Here is a 23,345-nt window from a genome sequence, read left to right as displayed (position 1 = left end):
AGAGGAGAGGAAGCAGGTTTGATTAGTGAGGCCAGTTCACAGTAGCCGCAGCTCGGTGAATTGGAAAAGATCACTGTCAAAGTCCAAACAAATCTGTTTTCTAAACATGCAAATGACTCATCCTGATTATTATTTCAGAGAAAACAATGATCTCATAGCAGCTTCACTCAAAGGCAATCCAAATTATCTTCAAATTACACAATATGATCTACTTTTAATACAACATTTCCACATTCAGATTCATGAGGATTTCCCATTCAGAATATCTGCCGTTTACCACATTTTTCTTAAAAAATAAAAAAGGATCTGTGTTGGATTTCTATCTTTCTTTGCCACTGAAACTTTCTACTCTTTTTCACTTTTCATTCATTTGAGTACATGGTTCCTAATAAATGGTTTTAAACATGTAATGAAGCAAACAATGTGACTATTCCAGGAGAATAATAGAAATACGATTTTGTAATAATTGTGCATCCCAAAAGGGGAAACCAAAGTTAAACCTTGATGAGTAGAAATTGAAACAACGACACCTACCACTCCTCTGAAAGACGGAGGAATCAGCCCGCAGTAGATGGGAATGAAACAGCTACAGATCAGTGCCTGTGGACAAAGTGGAGGGTTAAACCAGAGTAAATCCACTTCCTGTGGTTTGGAATATTGTAACGGAGGCCCTAGAGGTTTCTCCAGATTATAAAGATCTCAATGTCACTACCGCACCTGGATGAGTTCCTCTTTGGTGTTAAACTCTGACACAAGCACGTTTTCCCCGTCAGACACTCTGGTCAGCGAAACACACAGCTGCCCCGAGGCCAGGACATGTGCATCAGAGGGCAGGTCACGATTCAGGCCAGACCTTATCACCTTGACCAGATTGAAGGTGGGGTGAAGGGGGCCAAGGTTCCTCTTCCTGGCCTCTTTTGCCACCTCGATCACATCTTCACAACATTTAACTAAAAATGAAAAAAGAGTTTAGGCTCAGGAGAATTCCATGTGATCAATCGACTGCAAACAAATAAATACATCTTCAAGTTTTAACCTGCGACTGGATCCATTTTCACTAAACCTAACAGGAGTCAGTGACCTTAGCGAGCCCTCTTCCGAGCCCATGCTGTGGTCAATGCAGCTTCTAGTTGGTCAATACATGTATCTGCTGATATCTTATGATTGCTCAATCATGGGAGAGAAAGTGAAAGGGCGCCTCTGACAGAAGTATGCTTTGGACACTGGGAAGTCTACCTATGTTTCATATATGAAAAATATGGAAAGTACATTTATGATATATTTTGGTAGTTTTAGGCCTAAATTCAAATTAAGACACTTTTGGGGCCGTTTTGTGAAAAAATTCAACTAAAATCTACTGAAATCAACTAAAATTCAAACAGTTTTCTCAAGCCAATAACTGAAGTGAAAGGTGTTAAATGTAAATTTCCAAAATTTCATACATTATATTTTGCATTAAAATCAGTGTAGTTCAATATAGAAAACAACAACAATGCAGTTTACCTCACAACCGAAATACATAGGATGATATGAATAAGTAATGGTACTCAGCGTTTGTCTGTACGAATATAATGAATGAATGAATGTAATGTAGTATCATAGAATGTAGAATCATAAGGTACATTGTGATATAGTATGGGATATGAGACATATAGGCGTGTAATAGTGTAGTAATAGCGTTGTATAGTTAACCATAAATAATAACTATACCAATAGTATAAAACAATAATAACATTATTAATACCGGTCCTGTATTAATACTAATACACAGGTCTTGTGTCCTATATTTTCTGTCGGTTTATCTTACTTAAGGACGCCTGGCTGGCGAGCACCGAGGCGGTCAGAGCACCGGCTGAAGCCCCGTACAACTTGGTGGCCCCTTGGATGAGGTAGGGCGCTTTCTCCTGCAGGCAGCTGGCAACTCCAATATGGTAAATTCCCAGAAACCCGCACCCGGCGAATGACAGGTTCCAGCCGCCATTTAGGTCGACCATGGCGGGGGCATGCCCCGGCTCGGGAGCCCTGAGAACAGACAGATCACCTAGCGGCGGGAGTCCCACGGCTGATACCCCGGCTCGGCGGAGAGAGGCAGATTGGATAACTGACTCCACAAGTCAACAACTGGCTCTTTAAAGGGAAGTACTGGGAGGACGAACTTCTAATGATGCCTTCAGGTGCTGTCAGACGTATCAGTACGCTCACATGAGTGGTTCAGTAATGTGTCTTTTTGGACCTTTTCCACGAAAGGGATTATATTTTATATCATTTCAAAAGATAGAAGTGTCACTGCAATTGTGTTGTTTACATGTACGCACTTGTAAGCCTAGTGTAACGTAGTGATAACCTAAAAAGATGAACCTATTGAAATGGTTTTATTGTCCCGTGTTGAAGCTATCAGGTTACACATTTACGGTTTAAAGTGCCATGAGCTTGTTCGCCGTATGTGGAGACCTAGACTGAATAACCATAATCCGAATGAATTAAAACATGAGGCTGCATGAAATCACTGAATGTGCCTGTAGTTTTGCTGGATAATAATAAACTCAAAATTTACGAGGAACATGTAAATGCAACATATGTTGCTCAGAGCATGATTGGATTCATGCACGTCAGTTAGTTCATGAGTCAACATAAGAGCCAATCATCACCAAGTGGGATGGACATCACGCAGTTACGTCATGACGACCTTTAGAAAAGGAAAAGAAAGTAAAAGCACACAAACCCTCCCCCTACTTATGTTTTATTTCCCTAACAGTCATTTACAGATGTATTTCTTCCTGTTTGACAATTATATGATGATCATAGACTCTCTATGAGGGTGACAGAATATTCTCCTGCTGTGTGTGTTTACGATAATAGAGCCTTCAAGGAAGAAAAAGCATAGATTTGGGTTTGCATAGTTTGTCCTCACTTTAGCGGCTTCTTGATTTTATATTAAGTATTAAAGTATGATGTGTATGTATTATTAATGTTATATTATAAAAACAGTACACAATTAACACAGTTGAAAATACTCAATCACTATAAAAGCTATAAGACTGACATTGTAAGACCCAATAATAAAGGTTAAATAATATTATAGGCTTACACAGTGTATGTATGGTAATTGAGTAGGCTGTATGATGCACTAGCATAATGTTATAGGATTATTAAAGAAGCTTTATGGTACGTTTTACTGCGTGTACATCTGTAAGATGTGTTGTGAAGCATCCTTCTTCTGCAGTCGCGCGCATCCTCGGGCTCGGTGAGAGTGGTGCTGATGCTGGGACTCGTGTGCGCGCATTACATCACTTCTCTTCCACGTGATTGGCTGTTTGTCAACTCGTCCATCTGCCGTGCAGCATCCACAGCAGCGGTGTTTCAAAATCAACCTCATCATCACCATCATCATCCGCACGTTTGATTGACTGTTTGAAAAACTGTTCGCGTGGGTGTGCGCGTTTTCTTGTTCGTGCACTGGCGGCTCGTTTCGAGGATGGCCGAGAGCGAGGCAGACACGCCGAGCACGCCGATTGAGTTTGAGAGCAAATACTTCGAGTTTGATGGAGTGCGGCTGCCGCCCTTCTGCAGAGGGAAGATGGAGGAGATCGCCAACTTCTCCCTCAGAAGTAGCGACATATGGATTGTCACCTACCCAAAGTCAGGTAAACAAGCCTCTGCGTCACCTGGCACGGTGCTCTCTGTGTCCGTACATTTCTTTGCTGTTTGCTGTGATGTGCTCCAGCGGAGACTGCAGGCTTTCCTTGTGATGATCAAAGTTTCACGTAAATATAACTACTAGCACAGAGCAAGTATATTACAACGTATAGGCTATAAGTAATAGGGTTAATTTCGCATGCACACTCATCATAAAGTTGCAAATCATGCTTGTTTCGTATTTAACATCAATAAGTGGGTTACAGTTATCTAATATACCTGTTTATATTGCGCTTGTGCAGCATAACTACATCTTATAGGCCTCTATCAAGCCTTCAAATGTCAACAAATGGAGTCAAAATAAATCGATTAATGCCTGATAGTGCATCAGTTAGCCTAAACGCCTAAGATGGCCTTCACCAAACACAATAATAACCACACGCGCTATCAGACACAGATGGAAGTTAGTGTTTACATCCAGCGTCGGGGTGTCGTTGCGCAGCGTTGCTGCAGCTCGACTGGAGCGCAGTGCCCTGCTGTGCGCTGGGTGGGTCCGGTCATGTGATGGCCGGTGGGCAGTTGGATCTCGCTGTTAGTGCACGGAGAAGGACAGAGGGAGTTTGATTAATGTCGTGGGAATTATATGTCTTGCACTCGTTTAGCATTTTAGTAGCATAGGAACACCTGTGGGCTGAAGAAAGTCAAAAATGACTTAAGTGATAATTAGGAAAACACACATCCAGTATGTTTTCTAAACTGTAGTAAGTAAGTAAGTAAGCTTTGAAGAAAAAGTGCAGCATTCTGGTAATGGCCCTGGTTCTCATATCTCTGGCATAATGATATCCACTTATATCAATGTATGAAGATGACATTTGAGTACCAAGCCATCATAAAAGGAGAAACAGTAGGCTATAAAGGTCTGGTCACACCAACAATGATATTTTGAAAATAATCTGCATGTCTTTTTATAAGTTTATAGGTGACATCCACACTAATAGTGAACTGCTGTAGCCTGTGAGCTAACTGCTAACTCGCTAACTGTCTAGTGTTAATCACCAACAATAGCTCCCAGAGATTCTCTCCATTTTCTCTCCTGTTCTGTTTACTCCTCTTTCCTTTGCTCACAATTGTACAACATTTTGTTCAATAAAAAGTTATTGAAAGGGTAAAATAGAGCACACATTCAGGGTCAGAGTTCACCAAAGTTGAATTTACGCAGAAAATATGACACAGACTTCGCTACTATATTGGCGAAAAACTGGCTTTAACCGATAGGTTTCATAAAACTTAACAAACAGGGTTTGTTTATGAAGCGGGCTTTAACCAAGATTTTGCCGAAAGAATCTGGACTCACGGAGACGTCTGTGTGTTATACGTTAAAAGGTCAATAAAGAGGTTGAAGCTATAAACGTCAATACAAAGACTACCAGGAATGTGTAGCAAAGGGAGTAAACCAGTTGAAGGGCCACAGGGGCCCATTGTTGATCTCAACCTTTCAAAATATGGCCCTGATAGTTTAAAACATTTACAAGAATGGTGTGATGAATGTGGTTTTCCGACAGAAGGGTCGTTAAGTACTGCATAGATAGGGAAACTAGGCACAATAGTTATTTTATACTATTTTAATTCTGCTATTTTTATAATGGTACTTCAGACTCATTTACATCAACACTGTGATTATTGTACTGTAAATGCTCTTATTCTGTCTAATCTTGTATTAATTGTTATGTTTTTCTGTGAAGCACTTTGGGCTGCAGTTCTTGTATGAAAGGTGCTATACAAATAAAGCTTATTATTATTATTATTATTATTATTATTATTATTATTATTATTATTATTATTATTATTATTATTATTATTATTACTGAGCGAATCCATAAATCCCAGTGATTCCATTTGAATGTATTGAGTTTGCCACACATTTGCTCTTGTAATTTCTGGTGTGAACAGGTCTTTAGTTTGAAGGTACAATGTGTAGTTCTGAGCCACTTGCTTTAAAAAGAAAAGGTCCATACAATCTAAATTCATCACTCATCAGTTATTTAAAAAGCCTACTATAACATGTTAACCTGTTTATATTTAAGTTGTAGTAGTTTGACATATTTATTGTATTCCAAGTTTTATATTCTTTATTTGTGTATTGCATTCTACAGCTATATATATATATATATATATATATATATATATATATATATATACATATACATATATATATATATATATATATATATATATATATATATCTCTTCTAGTGTTGATATATTTACTGTGTATATTTTACCCCCGTGTCGGCCTGCCTGCCGGCCAGGGCTAGTCAGTTAGCATGCTAACTTCAAGAGATATCTCTGCAACACAATACATAGACCTCTTTGACATAACATCAACACTGTTTTTATGTTTTACACATTGCACCTTTAAGCATAGTTTAAATGATACTGTGACTGTAAACAAGCCAAAATACTAGAGGGGTCTAATAGGGTTTAATGAGGTAAAGCAGCATATGACTGATGATGAAAGCATACACCCTATTTCTTTACAATGAATGATGCTTGATGGGTTTATTTGCATGAATGAATTTGTATGCAGATGTTAGTGAGTGGATCGCGTTGCTGCATCATACTCATTCTGTTACATAATACTGTGAGAGAAAGCAATGGAGCCAAACTCTCCTGTGTGTAACAGACCGTGCTGCTTCCTGTTTAGGTTTTGCTCTGCAAGCACAGATTTGTGCTGCATTCTACCATGCAGAAAGAGGCCTTATGCTAACTGTACACGGACATGATTAATTTAGACTCTCCTGGACCTCAGTCTACCTCTCATGCTTACAGGGGAGATAAAAGTGCAATTGTCAAAATAATATAAAATAATTGAAAACAAATACAATTATAATAATATATTAATGGCACCATAATTTAAAAAATGATATCATGCTGTGTTAAAGAAGACTTTAAACTAGCGATTGAGACTATAAACTCACTGAGGTAATTAATGAAGTGAGAAGTAGGGTCATTTTCTCAAAGACTTCTATACAAGGAGACTTTTCTTTGCAACCAAACAAAATAATGCAGGTTTAAGGCACTTTTGCATTGGCTTCACTTTTGAAACCCTTGCTTTCGTTCATCACAGCAGGATTTGGAATGTTCCCTCACATCTGTAGACAAAAACAATAAATCCCTGATCTGAACTTCATGTTCTTTTTGGCTTCCAAATCAATTTGCAAATGCCCTCTCCTCTGTTTCTCTGAAGTTTCCTTATTAACCATTTTAATGCTGGCAATATCTATGTAATGTGTCTTGCTCCGGAAACCCTTTAAAATACAAGGACACACACAAATAAATGCAATGTCCTCCAAGCTGTAAGATGACATTGTGGAGTGAAAACATTGATACATTTATGTTTAAAGAACTCCACTGTTTCTTTTGAGAGAAAAACATCCAAAAGCAGGAACTTGTTTTCTTCCCCTTGTTCCGTGTTGGTGTAGCTATCCTCTTCTGGTGCAGAGGGAAAGAAAGCACACGGCAAGACACATGGTTGGGAAGCTGCAAAGCTGTGAGGCCATTGGCTCCCATGTGACAGTCATGGCCAATGGGATTTGCAAGATTCTATAAACACACACACACACACACACACACACACACACACACACACACACACACACACACACACACACACACACACACACACACACACACACACACACACTGAGTAGAGACCATGCCTCTGCTCTGGTTGCATGCTGTGCACTGCAATCAGAAGATTGAAAAATTCAAACGATAACGAATAAGCACACGATCACCACTCGTCATGGGGGGCATGACTCAGCCTTGGAAAGACAGTATAATGTCTTCTGTGGCTCTGGAGGAGCTTTCTGTATTCTGAAAAGAATATCCCTGACAATGTCATTAAGGTCATTAAGTCATTATCTAAGCTTGGATTTACAGATCACAAATTCTTACCTGCACTCGGAAACTCGGTACATGGAGTTTGAAAGACTTGAACATTTACCAGGCAGGGAGAGTCTAATGAAAGCTAATGTAATTGCATTATGGGAAGTTTAGGATTCATTGATTTTTGGAGCTTGAACCTTATAAACTATAAATCAGAATATCTCAATCTCCGCTGCGTCAATTTTGACCATTCTTTATATAAACTGTCTCTCGCAACTTCCCCAGCGTTATGCAGGTGCAACACAAAAGTGCCCCTTTAAACTAAATGATGACACTGAGGGGTTTTCTTTGTTCACATGTTCACGTTTTGAAATAATTGAAAGCAAGAGCAACTAAGATAAAGACCTACTCTTCACAATGATAGAGAAATATTAACATAGGCCTACATTATGGAAAAATGTTGCTAACATAAATGAACCAAATCTTACAGTTCAGGCAGGTAGCGTTCTCCTGGCATCCACCAAACCCAGATTCCTCCATCGCTCCACGACTTGCTTTACACTAGAGCTGGCATGTGGATCTTTGGCTTGTGTGGCGCCGCTCAGCCATAAAAACCCATGTCATGGACTCCTGTTAAACAGTTCTGCTTCCCGAGCCAATTTGCTGATAACCTTTCTGCACACTTCAACACTTGGGGGGGATGTTTTGTGACTTTGTGTGGTCTACTGCTTTGCATCTGAGCTGAGGTTGTTCTTGTACAGTTGCATTCAAAAACCACGGGAGAAAAAGTGTAAGGAATCGATTAAATGTGGAGTTTATCTGCTAAAGGCCTAATTTAAGATAATATCGCGAGCTAGATTGCTGTTCACAGTCATCACCAAGTGTTATATCCAAAGCCAATGAGCACATTATCCTTGAGGTTATAGATTAGCTCTGTACTTCCCCTGTGGAAGGTGTTCCTGGGTGCTATCAGAGTTTAGGGTAACATTAGTGGCTAGACATTGCAACAATACAGATGTTTACATGTCCTCTATATTGATCATCAACTGGTGAGGAGAATTTTGTAACCGGCTAGAAATGAAAAGCTGTTTTTGTTTCCTTAAAATTAAGGACACACTGTTTCAAACATTACTAAGAATTTCGATGGTAAATCTTATTTTTTTTGTATCAAATATAACTGGACCCTTTCATGAATGCAAAAAAACATCATAACTGGCACAAATGTGAAATGAAAAGATTTCTTTTAGAGCCTTTTCAAAGAACTGACAAAATAAACCATGACATGGTTACACATCCAGCATGTGGCCAGCCCGAGGCCCCCACACTGCACACTGCGTTCTCATGGTGGCATCTCACAGCAGCCTTCACGTAGTTTTGTTTTTAAACTTAAACTTGTTTTCCAAAGGTAGTGTGGGGAATGTCAAATTGGATCGGCACATGCAAGCATATCTGCAAACCAAATTGAACCACAGGGACAACGCAGATTGGCGTGACAACAAACAGTATGTTGATGAGAACGACTCAACAAACTGTTATTGTTGGTAAGAGCAGCACGTTTAGGATTGAATCACCAGGCTGACTGAAAAAAGTGAAAAAGTACTTATTTTCCCATGGTCTAGTTGCATGCTGGGTAATGTGGGCACCAGGTTTTGACAAGGAAGAAGGATTTGTGGAATAGAAAAGGTGATTCAGCTGCATTGATTTAGATGCTATATCAGTGGAGTAGTTTTTTAAAGCTGCATGAATTTAGATAGTTTGGGCCAGTGGGGAGAATAAAACAACACCTGACATATTATCACCACTTTATTACTTTATCACTAACAGCAAATATGTTTACATTCTGATGCGGAGCAATCATTAGCATTCATTTAGATGATGAGAGCAAGGCTCCATAGAATATAATACATCACTACAACTGAGACCTTTCAAATAATTATTCAACCCATTTTATTATGATATCATTTGTATTTATTTATTTATGTATATGCTTGATATGTTTTATTGCCTTTTTTAAATGGCATAGAAAATTGGATAGTGCACGGGATTGGGGCAGCTAACCTTTCCACTTTCACACACATAGAACTACAGGTATGTTTGGCCCTTCTGTGATCACAAGACTTTTGCTGACACATTCTTTGGCTTGTATTCAGTCTTATTTTTTTTTTACTAAGTTCATCTTCTGTATACAACCCCTCCATTGTTCACTCCCTAAAGGACTAATAGTCCTCTGACTCTGTTATCTCTCCTCGTAGGCACCAGTCTACTTCAGGAGATTGTGTATCTAGTGAGTCAGGGAGCAGACCCAGATGAGATCGGCCTCATGAACATCGATGAACAGCTGCCTGTCTTAGAGTACCCCCAACCTGGCCTGGACATCATACAGGTAATGTAGTTGAAATCAGGTTAGCATTCATCATTTTAGAACTGCAGGAGTTCTTGCTCTGCGGGGGCTTTTAGATTAAGCAAAATAATACATGTCTGTCGTGACTATGCCTCAGGTGAAGCAGCATTACGACAAACCAACACCTTGTTTAGATTTGAAACGTGAGAGTGTGCTGGTCTCAATTTTACACCCGGCACAGTCAAAACAAGGCTAGCCTCGCTTGCGATCACAAGGACTGTCTGTCCAAACAGCACCTGCTAAATGATTTACTTTTGTTTTTGGATTTGTTTTCTGAATAGCTGCTGTTAATCTGAAAGCTGTCTTTCTCAGATCAACTTTCTTAAGCTCCGAACCAACCATCGACCATCGATCAGGGTGTACCCAACCAATCCCATCCCCCTTTCTTACAACACTGATTTCATACTTAAAGGTCAAATTACTCATAGTGGGAACTTTGAAAACACTATAATGTGGCTCTGCACAAAGTCCCTGATGAGGTCATTTCAGCGTGTGCTACATGTTTATTAAAGAATGCGTGAGGGTGAGGTGTACGTAGACATTTACCAGGCGGGGAACGCAGGATCCCGTTTTTCTTTTTAAAGGTGGATTCATACTAGGAGCTACTGGGACTCTGATTTATGTAAATTGATAAAATCGCATAAAAACAGATGGATGGAAATGCACTTAATGTCCTTTCAGCAAAATGCCTTCAACAAAAAAGGAATGAATGTGATGATCTATATTCACATATTTCTTTAAGCTCCATTGTTGTTATTGTTAATATTAATTGAACACATACAGAGCAGACACAGTGATAGCATTGTGGCTAGCTGGAACTTCAATATTGCATGTATTTTCACATTTTCCAAGAAATGGAGCTACAGATAAAGGGACCTTTTGAGCCAATAAGACGCACATAGCAACAACAGAGCATTAAGGGAAAACAGAATACAGATTAAAGTAATAACTTTCTTTGTGTTTCCACAGGAGCTGACGTCTCCTCGTCTGATCAAAAGCCATCTTCCCTATCGATTCCTTCCCACAGCCATGCACAACGGAGAGGCCAAGGTCAGTCCACCGAGATTGGACAGTACATAAGCAGTCATGATACAGTGCATTAATTAAGAAGTGTTCAGAATGGGTAGTTGTGTTTTGAGGTAGGTATCAGGTATTGACAAATTGTGCCCTGAATTGTATTATATTTAATAACATAACATGAGTTCAGGCAAAACTCTAAAGTAAACCATACATGCACATACAGTAGAATTATTTTACAATAACAACAATAATCCTTAATGCAAATTAAATGTGTATTCAATCAAAAGGTTAATTAATAAATGTTAATTATATTATTAATATCTGTATTTTCTACCACAGTGTAGTCAATCTAGTCTCTAATATGCAATCTTTGAAAGATGACCCATATCCCATCATCTCCAACAACCATATTCTAGAGGACTGCAACAACAGCATTGCATGGGACTAATATCAGGCGTCTGACTACAGCGAGTACTGCTGTGCTTCTCTTCTAGGTGATCTACATGGCTCGGAACCCTAAGGACCTGGTGGTGTCCTATTACCAGTTCCACCGCAGTCTCAGGACCATGAGCTACCGGGGACCTTCCAGGAGTTCTGCCGGCGCTTCATGCATGACAAACGTAAGTATGTATGTTAGTGGAGGACTGGGACCTTCCATCTGACAAGTCAGTGTACTCCTGTACTGTTTTCTCCTTAAACTACTGTCAATTCATCCAGCTGTATGTGTGTGTGTGTGTGTGTGTGTGTGTGTGTGCGTGTGTGTGTCTCTCTCTCTCTCTCTCTCTCTCTCTCTCTCTCTCTCTCTCTCTCTCTCTCTCTCTCTCTCTCTCTCTCTCTCTCTCTCTCTTTCCCACAGTGGGATATGGTTCCTGGTTTGAACATGTTCAGGAATTTTGGGAACATCGTATGGACTCTAATGTCCTCTTCTTGAAATATGAAGACATGTACAAGGTAACATCATCACAGTCTCTTATGGTATCTTTAAGCCTTTGTATGCAAGCTCTTATTTTGACATTATCTAACTCCAAGTCATCCCCCAGTTAATCTTATATTGGTCTGAAGATGATAAGCCTTTGGGGGCAAGGGGGATTTATTTATATATGGGCCAAGACTTCCTCTTCCGTCCGCCAGTCAACTGTTAACAGTCGGATTAACAACTTGATATGTGAGAATGGAGTTGGAGTTGCGAGTCAATGATGTCTACAACTGGATTGTTTCACAAGTAGCCAATTTATAAGCTAGTTTTAGGATAACAGAAAGCTTGGTTCCAAGATTGAAATTCTCTTTAGACGGACTGTTTAAGTGGGAAAGACAAATACGAAATTACAGATGTTACTGATTCTGCAAGGCTGAGATCGTCAGACAGGGAGTTCATGCAGAATGCAATGCAAAACTGCTTTTCAATATTTGAAACGTTAAAGACATCAGATCAGGTATTCCCCCACAGCTCTCTCTTTCACTCTTCATCTTTTTTTTTGTTTGGCATCAAGTCATTGTAGGGACGTGTACCTCACGCCTATGCTCACAAAGTCCATGCAGGTAAAGAAAATGTTTCTTTTTACTTTTCATACCAGAGTCACCACATTTCCTTCATAATTCAAGCCCAGTCCCCAAAGTGTTCTTTACCAGCCATGGCCTACTCTAACCTTCCGTTTGATTCCCTATGGCCTACGTCTTTTCACACAGCGTGGCAGACACATGGATCTTATCTATGTTTTGTACAGAACATACAGAGCAGTCAAAGAAAAGGAACATAATATGTCAAATCAATATTTGCCCTTTGCTTTGCCAAAGGTCCCTTTTTACATTATCTGGGTTATTGCTTTTACGAGGCTCTTTTTCGAGGTTATGCAGATATGCTTTTTTTTTTTCAGAATGGATTTCTTAGAATTGAAAGGAGAATACAACTGACATTGCTTTTGGTTTTGTTAAACAACTTTATTTTATAGATACATAGTGCATGAATACAAAAACAAATGTGATGGAAATTCAGCAATAAACTAGTCAAAGAGTTTTGTCCTCCTCAACTCTTCATTGAAACATATGTGAGATGCTGTATTGTGAGGGTATTTGTCCTTTATTTACTTGATGTAAATTGCCATACGTGGAGCAGGTGCTTACAGAGAGAGCTCATTTGAAATGATCACATTTTAACTTGCATGTGTCTGCTTGTTAAAAAATACTGTAAATGTTTTTGGACAAAACGTGAAAGAAATGAAAGAAATGTAAGCTGTGTAAGTGCAGTGCTGCATGAAATTGTTTTCCTGGTCGCGAAGTGCCGATGCTACGTTAGCTACATTAAAAAAAAAATAAAAAAGGTTGTTGGTGGAGAGCAAATCAGAGCTAAATGGAGAGTAAATGTTGGACTTAATTCATCGATAGTCCAGAAACACAGGTCAAAATAAATGCTATTGTTGCTCTGTGTCTGCTGGATGTGAAAACTATAAAGAAAACTGGATAGAGCGTTGGAGGCGGGGTCCCGTTCAATACTATGAAAGTTGTTCAGTGGCGCATGAAGTGACACGCTCATCTGGTGATCTTCCACATCTATAGGCCCAATGCAGAGAGTGCACTAGTGTTTCCTTTAACCTTTAAACATGAAGTTGGCTACCAGTTCCTCTGAAGCTAACTGATTAACAAGTTATATTTTGTTTCTTTATTAATCTTTTCAAAAACCAAAGTGTAAATTCAAATCAATTGGTAGTATCCTAATACGGTAAAACGAGGTGTTGAACAAGTGTTATAGCCTACTTGCTAAATACAGTATCTGCATGTTAGTATGTCATTGTGACCAGACACCGACAAGCACCGCTGTGCAGGGTACAGCCTCGGTTCGGTCGTGTCGACGTGATAATCCCCATTTATATGAAACGTTGCAAAAAACTCTTGCAGGACTCTCTGCCTGACGAACGATCCTAACCTTAAGCGTTTGAGGTCAATGCCTAACCCGGGAGATCTTCGTAAATCCAGGGTCACTATCTAAACACAGCTGCTTGCATGACTGTAGACTTTTACATACAAACAAATAACATACTTAGCTCAGAACTACACATTGCACTTTTAAAGAGAGAAAGAGAGACTTTACCATCATTTGTGTAACAGCTTTAGTGATCTCTGAACCTGCCTTGAACAAACACATGGACGTGTAGCTATGTATAACCCAGGGCTGTAAACTAAACCCATATATGCTTTGTTTATGACGTATTGTCTGTGCAGAGCTGTACATTTTGTCCTTACGGCTCATATATTTATAATCTGTGTGTCTCACCTTTATGCCACATATATTGTGTAAGCATAGGGAACTGTGTGTTCTCCACAGCGTGTGATAATGCTTTCATATATTTCCCATTTTCATCACTGCCATTGTTTCTCCTCTCCTCACCAGGATCTGGGGACATTGGTGCAACAGTTAGCCCAGTTCCTGGGTGTTTCCTGTGACAAGGCTCAGCTGGAGGGCATGGTGGAGAGCTGCAACCAGCTCATCGAGCAGTGCAGCAACTCGGAGGCGCTGTCCATCTGCAGGGGTGAGTGGGAGAGGAAATGCTCAGGTCCTATAGTCAGCTAACTAGACATAGTTTTGAGTTCCTGGCTCCCTGAGGTCTGGGGGAAAGGGCTTTTGTTGTAGGCCCAGCTGACACTGACAGTAACAACTCTAAAGCATCAGATCCTCCAAATGTGTCCTTAAACCATTTTTTACTTCACTTTCACTGCGTTTTACAGTCGGTGTCCCATGATCTTTCGAAAGCTTGCGTGCACAGTCGTGTTGTCCTCATTTCAATGTGTTATTCATCACAACTGCATTTTGTAAGGTCAATCACTCTTGAGTCAATGCATTTCTAAATTATTTTCAAGATCCGAAAGCAGGTCAATTATAGCAAACCACCAAAACCAATTGACTCACACACCAAATGCATCAAGGATTTTATTTGAGTTTTGCTTTATCAGTGGAAGGCCAGCCTAAGTAGTTCTCTTTCTCCCTGTTTTGTGGGCTCTAAACCCAAACTAATGACATCATCAGGGTTATTTTCTCAGACACGAAATAACTCCTTCAGAGCCACAGAATACAATGAAACAACTATCTCCACAGGCCTCTTTTCATGACAGGGAAAGTGATCTTTATGTGTTAAATGTGGTGGGTTTCACCTTTAATGGCTTTAAACATGTCCCCTTCGATTACGTGGTATAACGGCATTGTGAATCCCAAACAGTGTGGCGTTTAAAATGTATGTTTAAAATCAAGAAGGCTGCTCTCGACTTGCATAAGATTTAAATTATTAAAACGATTTTGGCAGAAAAGAAAAGTCACAAATGCATAATGGTAATACCATGTGTCTCGGATATACTGAGAGAAAGAACCATACAGACAGAAGAGAAGGGGTGCTGAGAGGAGAGAAAGCATAAATGTAGTTAATGTTCCTTTCTCAGAGCCATTAGCCCAGGCCTGATTCATATCATGATGATCTAATGATATCGACTGAGCTACCAGAGCTCCTCTCACAAAGCTATATAAAGACCAGACAGGTAGAGAAACAATAAATCACATCTTCTTTTGTTTTGGAATTTGCTGTAAATCTTTAGGGATCATAACGTCTGTGGATCAGAAGTCATTTCAGGCCAATAACCTGCAGTGAACGCTTTGAGCGTGGGCTTTATTTTCAGCCAAATAACAAAAAGATATTAAGCGATGAATGTGACATCTGTCTACAGGCAAGCAAACAATTCAACAACATATATGGAGATTGATGGATTAATACATATTTACTTAATCCTGTGGAAATCTGTTTATAAACTCAACAAGAAATGATTAGGAAATTATAAATGTGTATATGTTTTACTGCAAGGTTATTCCCCTGTGTTGTACATGGTTCTTATTTAACTAAAAGGCTAAAGGGTTCAATGAGTTATGTTATGTTACTGACCTGTGGTGCACATAGAGAATGCTTTCAGTGGGACAGGACACCGCATGGAAACTCTACCTAAAACATTCTGTACAGCAGGCCGGGTCATCTGATATAGTGGAAATATAGTGTAGTCTCAATTTACATACTGTTTACTATTATGACGTTATTATTAGATCAGGGCCAGAGAGTCCTGAAACCAGTTTTACAAGACATGTTTCCCTTTAGCTGGGATATGTTTCTGTTTTAACACACACATTGTGAGACGATCAGACAATGTCAAAGTCAGCAGAGGTTGTAGAAGTGAGCTGAGCAGTGAGGCTTTGGAGCAGGACACTTACACATCAAACCCTAAACACATACTTGTGAAATGCCTCAAATCATTATTACGAAATGTTATTTCCTCGACATGTTTATTAGGAGTTCATTTTTATTCCACAATACAATTTTTCCCATTCATTTCATGCCCCTTCATAATGTCCCATTTGATTTCATATTATAATGTCGCTTTTCATGACAGTAGCGTTCTCACCTGTCAGCCAATCGCCTGCCGTTGCCTCTCAAGCTAGCTGGCTCGACAACAGCTACCAGATTTAGCCAGTTAGCTCCTGATAGGTAGAGCGACAACAGTGTGTGTGAGGGCTGAAACACCGCTCCTATGAAAAGTGAAATTATGAAATTAACTTGAAACTGGACTTGAACTTGAAATCAAAGTGTAAAAAATGCCACTATGAAATAAAAACGGACATTAAAACTGTTTGTATAGTTAAATTAAAATGAAATAGAATAAAAACACTATTTATTTATTAGATTATTTATTTCATAATGCCCTTTTTAAAATGCATTTTATATTGAACATAATCTCAGTTTGAGATGATTATCGCGCCACCATGTGGACACGTGTTGCATCTACACCACATATTGCATTTCAGCTAATGAATGTCATTTCAACTTGCAGGCCCAGTCCACTTTGATTTAACCCATATTCTATGTTTATTCCCTATTTTTTTTTTATAATTATTCATTTTGGTTTATGTTTCCATTCCTATTTTTATTTTGATGTTTACTTATGGTTTCTGTCATCTATTGTTTTGTTTTTTTCAGTTTCCCCATCTAATTCTTTTTCTTTTAGTGCATGGAAGTCTGGTGTCTGGTGTGCTATAGGCTTAACACACAGCTGACAGCTGTCAGTTTGATCTGTCTCACACACACGCCGCAGCAGGTGAGTCAGACCCACGGCAGGCTGAACTAAACTCAGCACCTGACACTGTCCGATGAATCATCAGAATTCACGTGGGTTTTTACATTACATTCATCATGCAGAATATTTGTAACGACGTCATAACTCCTGAGCAGAGCTACATAAAGACTGTGTTGGTACTAAAGCAAGACTAAACGCCTTGAAGTCAACTGCAAATATATTAAAACAGCAATTTGAGGATATCGTGCGCCCTTTTTTTGATTTACTTATGGTGCTGGAACAGGAAATTAGGAATGGACTCAATTAATTATTTCTGCCTGTAAATGAAGAATCAACTTCATTCAGCAACATGTTGTCGAAAAGATTAAAAAGATGAAAATATAACTAATCTCACACATCTAGTGTTTGGAATTCCCTAAGGAATAAATGTAATTATTGGTGGTAGTTTAGGAGTGGGCATCAGCAAATGAATCTGTTTTAGTCATAGCCCTGTTGTCTGGGAAACAAATGTAGTGTCGTGAATCTTTCCCCTCATGAATTCATAAATTAAAAAACAAGTCTGAAATAACCTCATCTGTACATGACAGTGAGATGTGCTTAAAAGCTGCAGAAATAGATTTTCTTCTCAAAAGAGAAATGTACAAACTGAGTCCTTTTTGTTGCCATACCAATGTTTCACTAACCAATGTTTGCATTTTCTCTTTTAGTTTGGCTGTACGTGTCAGTGTCCTGCACTGTTAACTTACTGGTACCAAAGGTTTTAGTATTTAGGACATGGCGCATATTCCCATTTACAAACATTCTATTGAATTAGCACATTAAAACACACACACAGTTGGGGCAGTTGCTCTGTTGGTAATCCAGCCTAATCCGAACATTTTGGGTGTTGAATCAGTTTCAGGTTTGCTGTTCTAACTGAGCGTTTTACTAATATTCAAAATCCTTCCCTCTCCCTGTGTATCCTGCCCGCAGGTCGTGCTGGTCTGTGGAAGGACGTCTTCACAGTGTCTATGAATGAAAAGTTTGACACGGTGTACAGACAGAAGATGGGCAAATCCGACCTGACCTTTGACTTCTGCCTGTGAGGAGCACCTGACCCCCCTGACCCCACTGATCTACTCCTGTGCAATCGACCAAACCCACGATCCTCTGTCTCCGTTCAGTCCATCAGTCTGAAGTTCATTGGTACAGTCTGACAGCAGGATTACACTACAAGACTTTTCCCACAATGCAATCCGTCTCAAGTCAGCAAGTTAAAAAATGTCACCCTTGTGGACTGATCAAAAAACAAACCCAGATTCATTTGTAGACATTTCTCAATTAATAGTTATACCAAACCTCCCTCAACCCCTACCTCCACAGTATGTTCCCACTGCTGTGTGTGTATATGTGTACATACTAACCAGGGTTTGACCGATATAGGCTTTTGAAGGCAGATACTGATACCTTTGACCAGAAGTATTGTCAACATTTATAGTCGCAATCTCAAAACAATAACACGTTCATGACAGGGATTCAAGCTACGTGCAGATATTTGTGACTGAAATACATGACATGAACAAACAGCCAGTTCAGACATTCAGCGTTTTCATGTGATGGTTGTCTCGCTTTCCAGACGAAGTTGCTCTATTGTTTGCCGATCAATAAAGGGTTAGCTAGAAAACAGATAGTGAGAAGTGTTGTCCGGCTACCTTTAAAGGCAAAAGTATTCAAAACATTCAAATGTCGGGGCAAAGAGCCTGCTGTCATAGCGTTGAGATAAAGGGGTTCATTGTGTTGCCCCGCCGTGGAGCAGACCCAGAACATGCTGGAGGGTTATAGATAGTGGGGAATTCCTAGGAGAAGCTGGAGGTGGATGCCACAGAGAGATGTGTATGGGCTACTTAGCTTAGCCTAATACTACTACTACTACGACCGGTCGTATGCTAATGTCCACTAGCCTGTGAGAACACCAGCAAATAGGCTGAAACCAAGCTGTAGCGTCCACAGTGGTGTCTTATTTTGCGTAAAGCGTTAAGGCTTCGCAGATTGTCACGGTGCTCGGTCTTTTTAGACATGACTGCCACAAATACTGAGAAATAAAAAATAAAAACTTAAGAAGTAAAATGATGAATACATGTTCACTATTAAAATGTCTCAGGATTTTTTTAAAGATCTTTTTTAAAATGCTTTAAAAGCAGGAGACCTACAAATAAATCTACATTTACCTGCAGCTGTTTACAAGATATTCAATAGTTCAACCTTCGTTTCATTAAATACATTTGTTGTTCCAAACATTTGACTCCTTTCGTTACACGGGTTGTTTAAATGCGTTATAGACGTACATGAGCATTTGACATTCCTCCTCAGCATTGAGGAGTTACATGTTTGGTCTATGGCGTATTGCCGGCAACACTTGTTGATTTTTCGCTTCTTCACAGAACGTTTTCTTTGTACGCCATCTGGCGTTTCAGAGAGTACTGCAACGCGCTGAGCATAAACGCCTTTGTGCATGCGCATAACTTGTGCGCCATCAGTGGAGAGCTTTAAGCTGCTCAAGTTCCCCCTCTGGAGACAACAACAATCTTCCTTCCCGTTCGAGAACAGACACATCGCTTTGAATTGTTATTTGCAGCGTTGATCGGCCACAAATATCTGTACGTGGGCTCAGGGTTGTCAGGTGGATATACCCTCTGAAACATTTACACCATCATGAGACACTAGACCTTTCCAGAGAGGCGCAGGCTAGTGAAACCGTTTTATTAGAGCTTAGTAGCTCTATAGGTCAGACCACACACATACACACCTACAGTATTTATTGGTGAGGAAACTGGAATACAATACTTCCTGTAAGTCTGGAACTAACTTACCTAAGCAACATCCTGCTGTTGAAAAGACAACTTTGACACAATGGCTGAATAAAACGTATCTTCCAATTACCATATTATAACTATAACCAACTGCACAAGGACACTTACAGGTTTTACAGACAACACTAATATCTGCCCTTTAATCTGTCAGGCCGATATATCGGTCTAACCCTGAAACTGAGTGCATTAGCAGCCGTCTTGATGCAGCAGTGGCTCCAAGCCAGGTAGAGGCATGGAAGATAACTGTAAGAAATGAAGCCAAACCTATAGAGAGGAAGCCTATCACGCCTAAGAATCGATCCAGCAGCTCAGCGTCACAGCTGGGAGATTGTTGTGCAAGATTATCATTGTTTTTTTTGTTGTTGCTCAAAGTGCTGCAGGGTTTTACAGCCTCCATCACAGATTGTCACTTATATATGAGCTTTATGCGTGTGTATGGATGTTTGTGAGTGTGTGTTTGAGAGAGAGAGAGAGAGAGAGAGAGAGAGAGAGAGAGAGAGAGAGAGAGAGAGAGAGAGAGTTATGTCTTGTCAGTGCTCAGTTATACATCAGGGTTTCCAGCCTGACTCAGACATTAAATTCAAGAATTTGTCTGATCTTTAAAACCACTCTGTGTGCAATTAAAGAATGTGTATCTTTGGCGCCTCTCAGTGGTAGTATGAAAAACAATACAGTGGTAGTATCTGACATGGAAATGATTGACAGAAGGCACCAATTGGCAATAGAATTTTCTAAAACAAAGGTTTACGCCATCAGAATAATTCCAAAGGTTCTTTAATCACATAGAACTTCTAGAATAAGGCCTTTAAGAAGTAGCACACTACGCTCCTCAACACTTTGCTTGAGATTTAAACTGCCATTTTGCATACAAATATATTAAAATGAGCAGCTGCAGGTGTGCCAAACACAGTAGATGATATACCATGTCTCCCGGGTGTAAAGGCAGATTTTAGACCCTCGTCTTTAAAGTTTAAGTTCTGTGTGGATGAATTTTAAGAGGGGCCTTGACTTCATTTGCTTTCTTTTTTAATTGAATTTGTTTGCATAGAAAGATACACACATGTACAGAGACTCTTACACCTACATATATCCATCACTTTGCATGTGATATTTAATTTCAGTGTGATATCAGTCCTGCCGTTATCGTGGGAGCAGACCATGTACAGGCTATTCCAAAACACTTTTTACTGAGGTAGTTACACTTGGGAAGAACAAAGAGTATGCATCCTAGAGAGATGGATGAATTCACACCTATTAAACACCTCAAACCACCTCCCGAGGTAGTTTGGCAATCGGATGTCAGTCCATCTCTAATGCTTCTTGGATGCATTTTACACTTGACCTTTTAGCTATCAGATCTGATATACCCATTCATACCCACTTGGTAGTCCAAACACTATTTTCCTGTGTTAACCGTGCTTCATATTACCACTGATGGGTGAACAGTGTCCTTTCTCTCTCTCTCTCTTTCTCTCTCTTAGCTCAGAAATGTCAGGTTTGGGCTGCAAGAGAGGAGAGCAGAGTATTAACCCATAACCAGCATTAACTATGTTTTGTATTCTGCAACTCGACATCAATATCTGGAGTCAGACTATTTACCTGAGGCATCACTTACAACCAGTCCAGCACCTCCTCCCCAGTCTGTGCGCGCTACCATACACTTGTGAATGTGTTTATTGTGTGGATGTAAACGACAACCTCAGCTCACACTCGTCACGCCGCCTCTTTTATGGCTGCTCCTTCTTTCCTTTCATTCTTCTTCCTTCTCTCTGTCACTCTGTTTATAACCGTTGGCAAGGATTCAGCTGCCCATCTCCACTTTATGGTTTGTTTGGGTTTTTATACATGCCTGTCTCTGTTTCCTGGGCGTTGTATTTTACATGCTTTGCTTGCTGGTTTATTAATAAAGTTGTGTCTTCAGGCAATATTTGATGACTGTTCTTTTTCTTTCAACTCTTCAGTGTCTAAAGTCTTGTTCTGAACATCTACCTTTTGCAAAAATGTGTGAAGTGCTCTTAAAGTGCTGCTATCAGGAGAAATAGAAAATTACAGTCAATGGATTTTTAAAACAAAACCCTAACTATGTCTGATCCACATGGACAAGACTCTGTTCAATACACCCAGGGGTTTTGCTGTTGCAGCCTTGTTAGCTAATGTTAGCCAACTTTATATACCTATACTTTGCTGTGTAAGTGACACTCCTGAGTCAGTCTGCTGACTTATGACTCCCCTCTAGGAGTGCTACTGCTACACTATGTTTTAGCATTTAGCCATTATATCTTAATTTTCACTTATGGCCACAGTGACAGCTGTGCAAAAGTTACATAGTCTTTTAATAAGAAACAATGCAAATGTACTCAATTACAAGCCAAAAACGTCAATAACATTAATTAACTGATTTGGCCACTTGGGGGCATCAGAATCATGGTATACTGACATGTTACCTTTTTACTTGATATAGCTAACTTGTTAGCTAACAGCAACCCTTTCACACATTACCATTAACACCACATTAGCATTGATGTCGTGCTTGTGTCCACCTGAAGAATGTAAGTACGATATTATTCCTCTTTCAGCTGTGTTTTTAGTCTCCATTAACTCCTGAGAAAAATATCGTGAAATAATTTGAACTTTGAGCGCAGCACTTGGTGGCAATTTGGAGCGGTGCACCACGTCAAGGGTAACGCTTCCGCCTCTCCATAGACAATGGCACAGCCAGCGCAGAGCTGTTTTACCGCAGATCATCTAAACGCATCTTTAGACTCGGGATACCATCGTCGTTATACTATTGGCTCACAAGCCCTGTTAGTAACTGCACTGGCGCCAACCACATGTGATATAACTTACATAAAGAAATAAATCTCAACCATTTGAACCCGACACATTTAAAAAAAAGATTTAATTCAATCATTCTTGTTTTTTTTTGTTTTTTTTGTGAGTGTATTGTTAAAGTATTACAAAAGTATTGTCAGCAAAATGTACTTGATGTATCTAAACTAAAAGTTGTGGTTGAGCAGCAGAATAGACCATGTCAGTGTTATGAAAATACTCAAGTAAAGCACAAGCAGTTTAGTAAAGTGCACTGTAATGTACTTAGTTACTCTCCAACACTGTTTTTTTTTCAGTTGCCTTCATTAATTATCTGTCATGCCATTGAACATTTAGAAGAAAATTACGCATTCTGTTTTTTGCATCCATGGTGATGAAGGTTTGACAATAGCGAGCTGTGGCAACAAAACCTGGCTGAGTGGCACTCACACACACACACACACACACAGAGAGAGAGAGAGAGAGAGAGAGAGAGAGAGAGAGAGAGAGAGAGAGAGAGAGAGAGAGAGAGAGAGAGAGAGAGACAGAGAGAGAGAGAGAAAGAGAGAGATCATGTTCACGTGTCAACTAGCAACCGCAGTCACTACCCTGCCTGTCTCCCCACACTCATCAATTCCTCCTGGT

General features: G+C 39.7%; 2 protein-coding genes across 2 annotated transcripts in view; one reads left to right on the top strand and one right to left on the bottom strand.

Annotated features, from left to right (window-relative positions):
- Window positions 1-2,092, bottom strand: part of pnpla3 (patatin-like phospholipase domain containing 3) — a 9,119-nt gene extending 7,027 nt beyond the window's left edge. The window contains exons 1-3 of the mRNA XM_029462547.1: window positions 1,808-2,092; window positions 718-950; window positions 535-600 (exon numbers count right to left, since the gene is read on the bottom strand). Coding sequence (XP_029318407.1) covers window positions 535-600; window positions 718-950; window positions 1,808-1,994 — 486 coding nt within the window. The 5' untranslated portion in view covers window positions 1,995-2,092. The remainder of the gene's footprint in view (window positions 1-534; window positions 601-717; window positions 951-1,807) is intronic.
- A 1,244-nt stretch (window positions 2,093-3,336) lies between these two features.
- On the top strand, window positions 3,337-21,819 carry sult4a1 (sulfotransferase family 4A, member 1). The gene is given in 8 exon segments (XM_029462448.1): window positions 3,337-3,644; window positions 9,776-9,906; window positions 10,894-10,974; window positions 11,439-11,517; window positions 11,520-11,564; window positions 11,801-11,895; window positions 14,330-14,468; window positions 18,016-21,819. Coding segments are annotated over 8 exon segments (852 nt in total). The 5' UTR covers window positions 3,337-3,475; the 3' UTR covers window positions 18,129-21,819.
- Window positions 21,820-23,345: the final 1,526 nt, after the last annotated feature.

The sequence above is a fragment of the Cottoperca gobio genome, chromosome 23, assembly GCF_900634415.1.
Source record: "Cottoperca gobio chromosome 23, fCotGob3.1, whole genome shotgun sequence".
In the NCBI taxonomy this organism is placed as follows: domain Eukaryota; kingdom Metazoa; phylum Chordata; class Actinopteri; order Perciformes; family Bovichtidae; genus Cottoperca; species Cottoperca gobio.
This window is presented reverse-complemented; position numbering and strand designations above follow the sequence as displayed.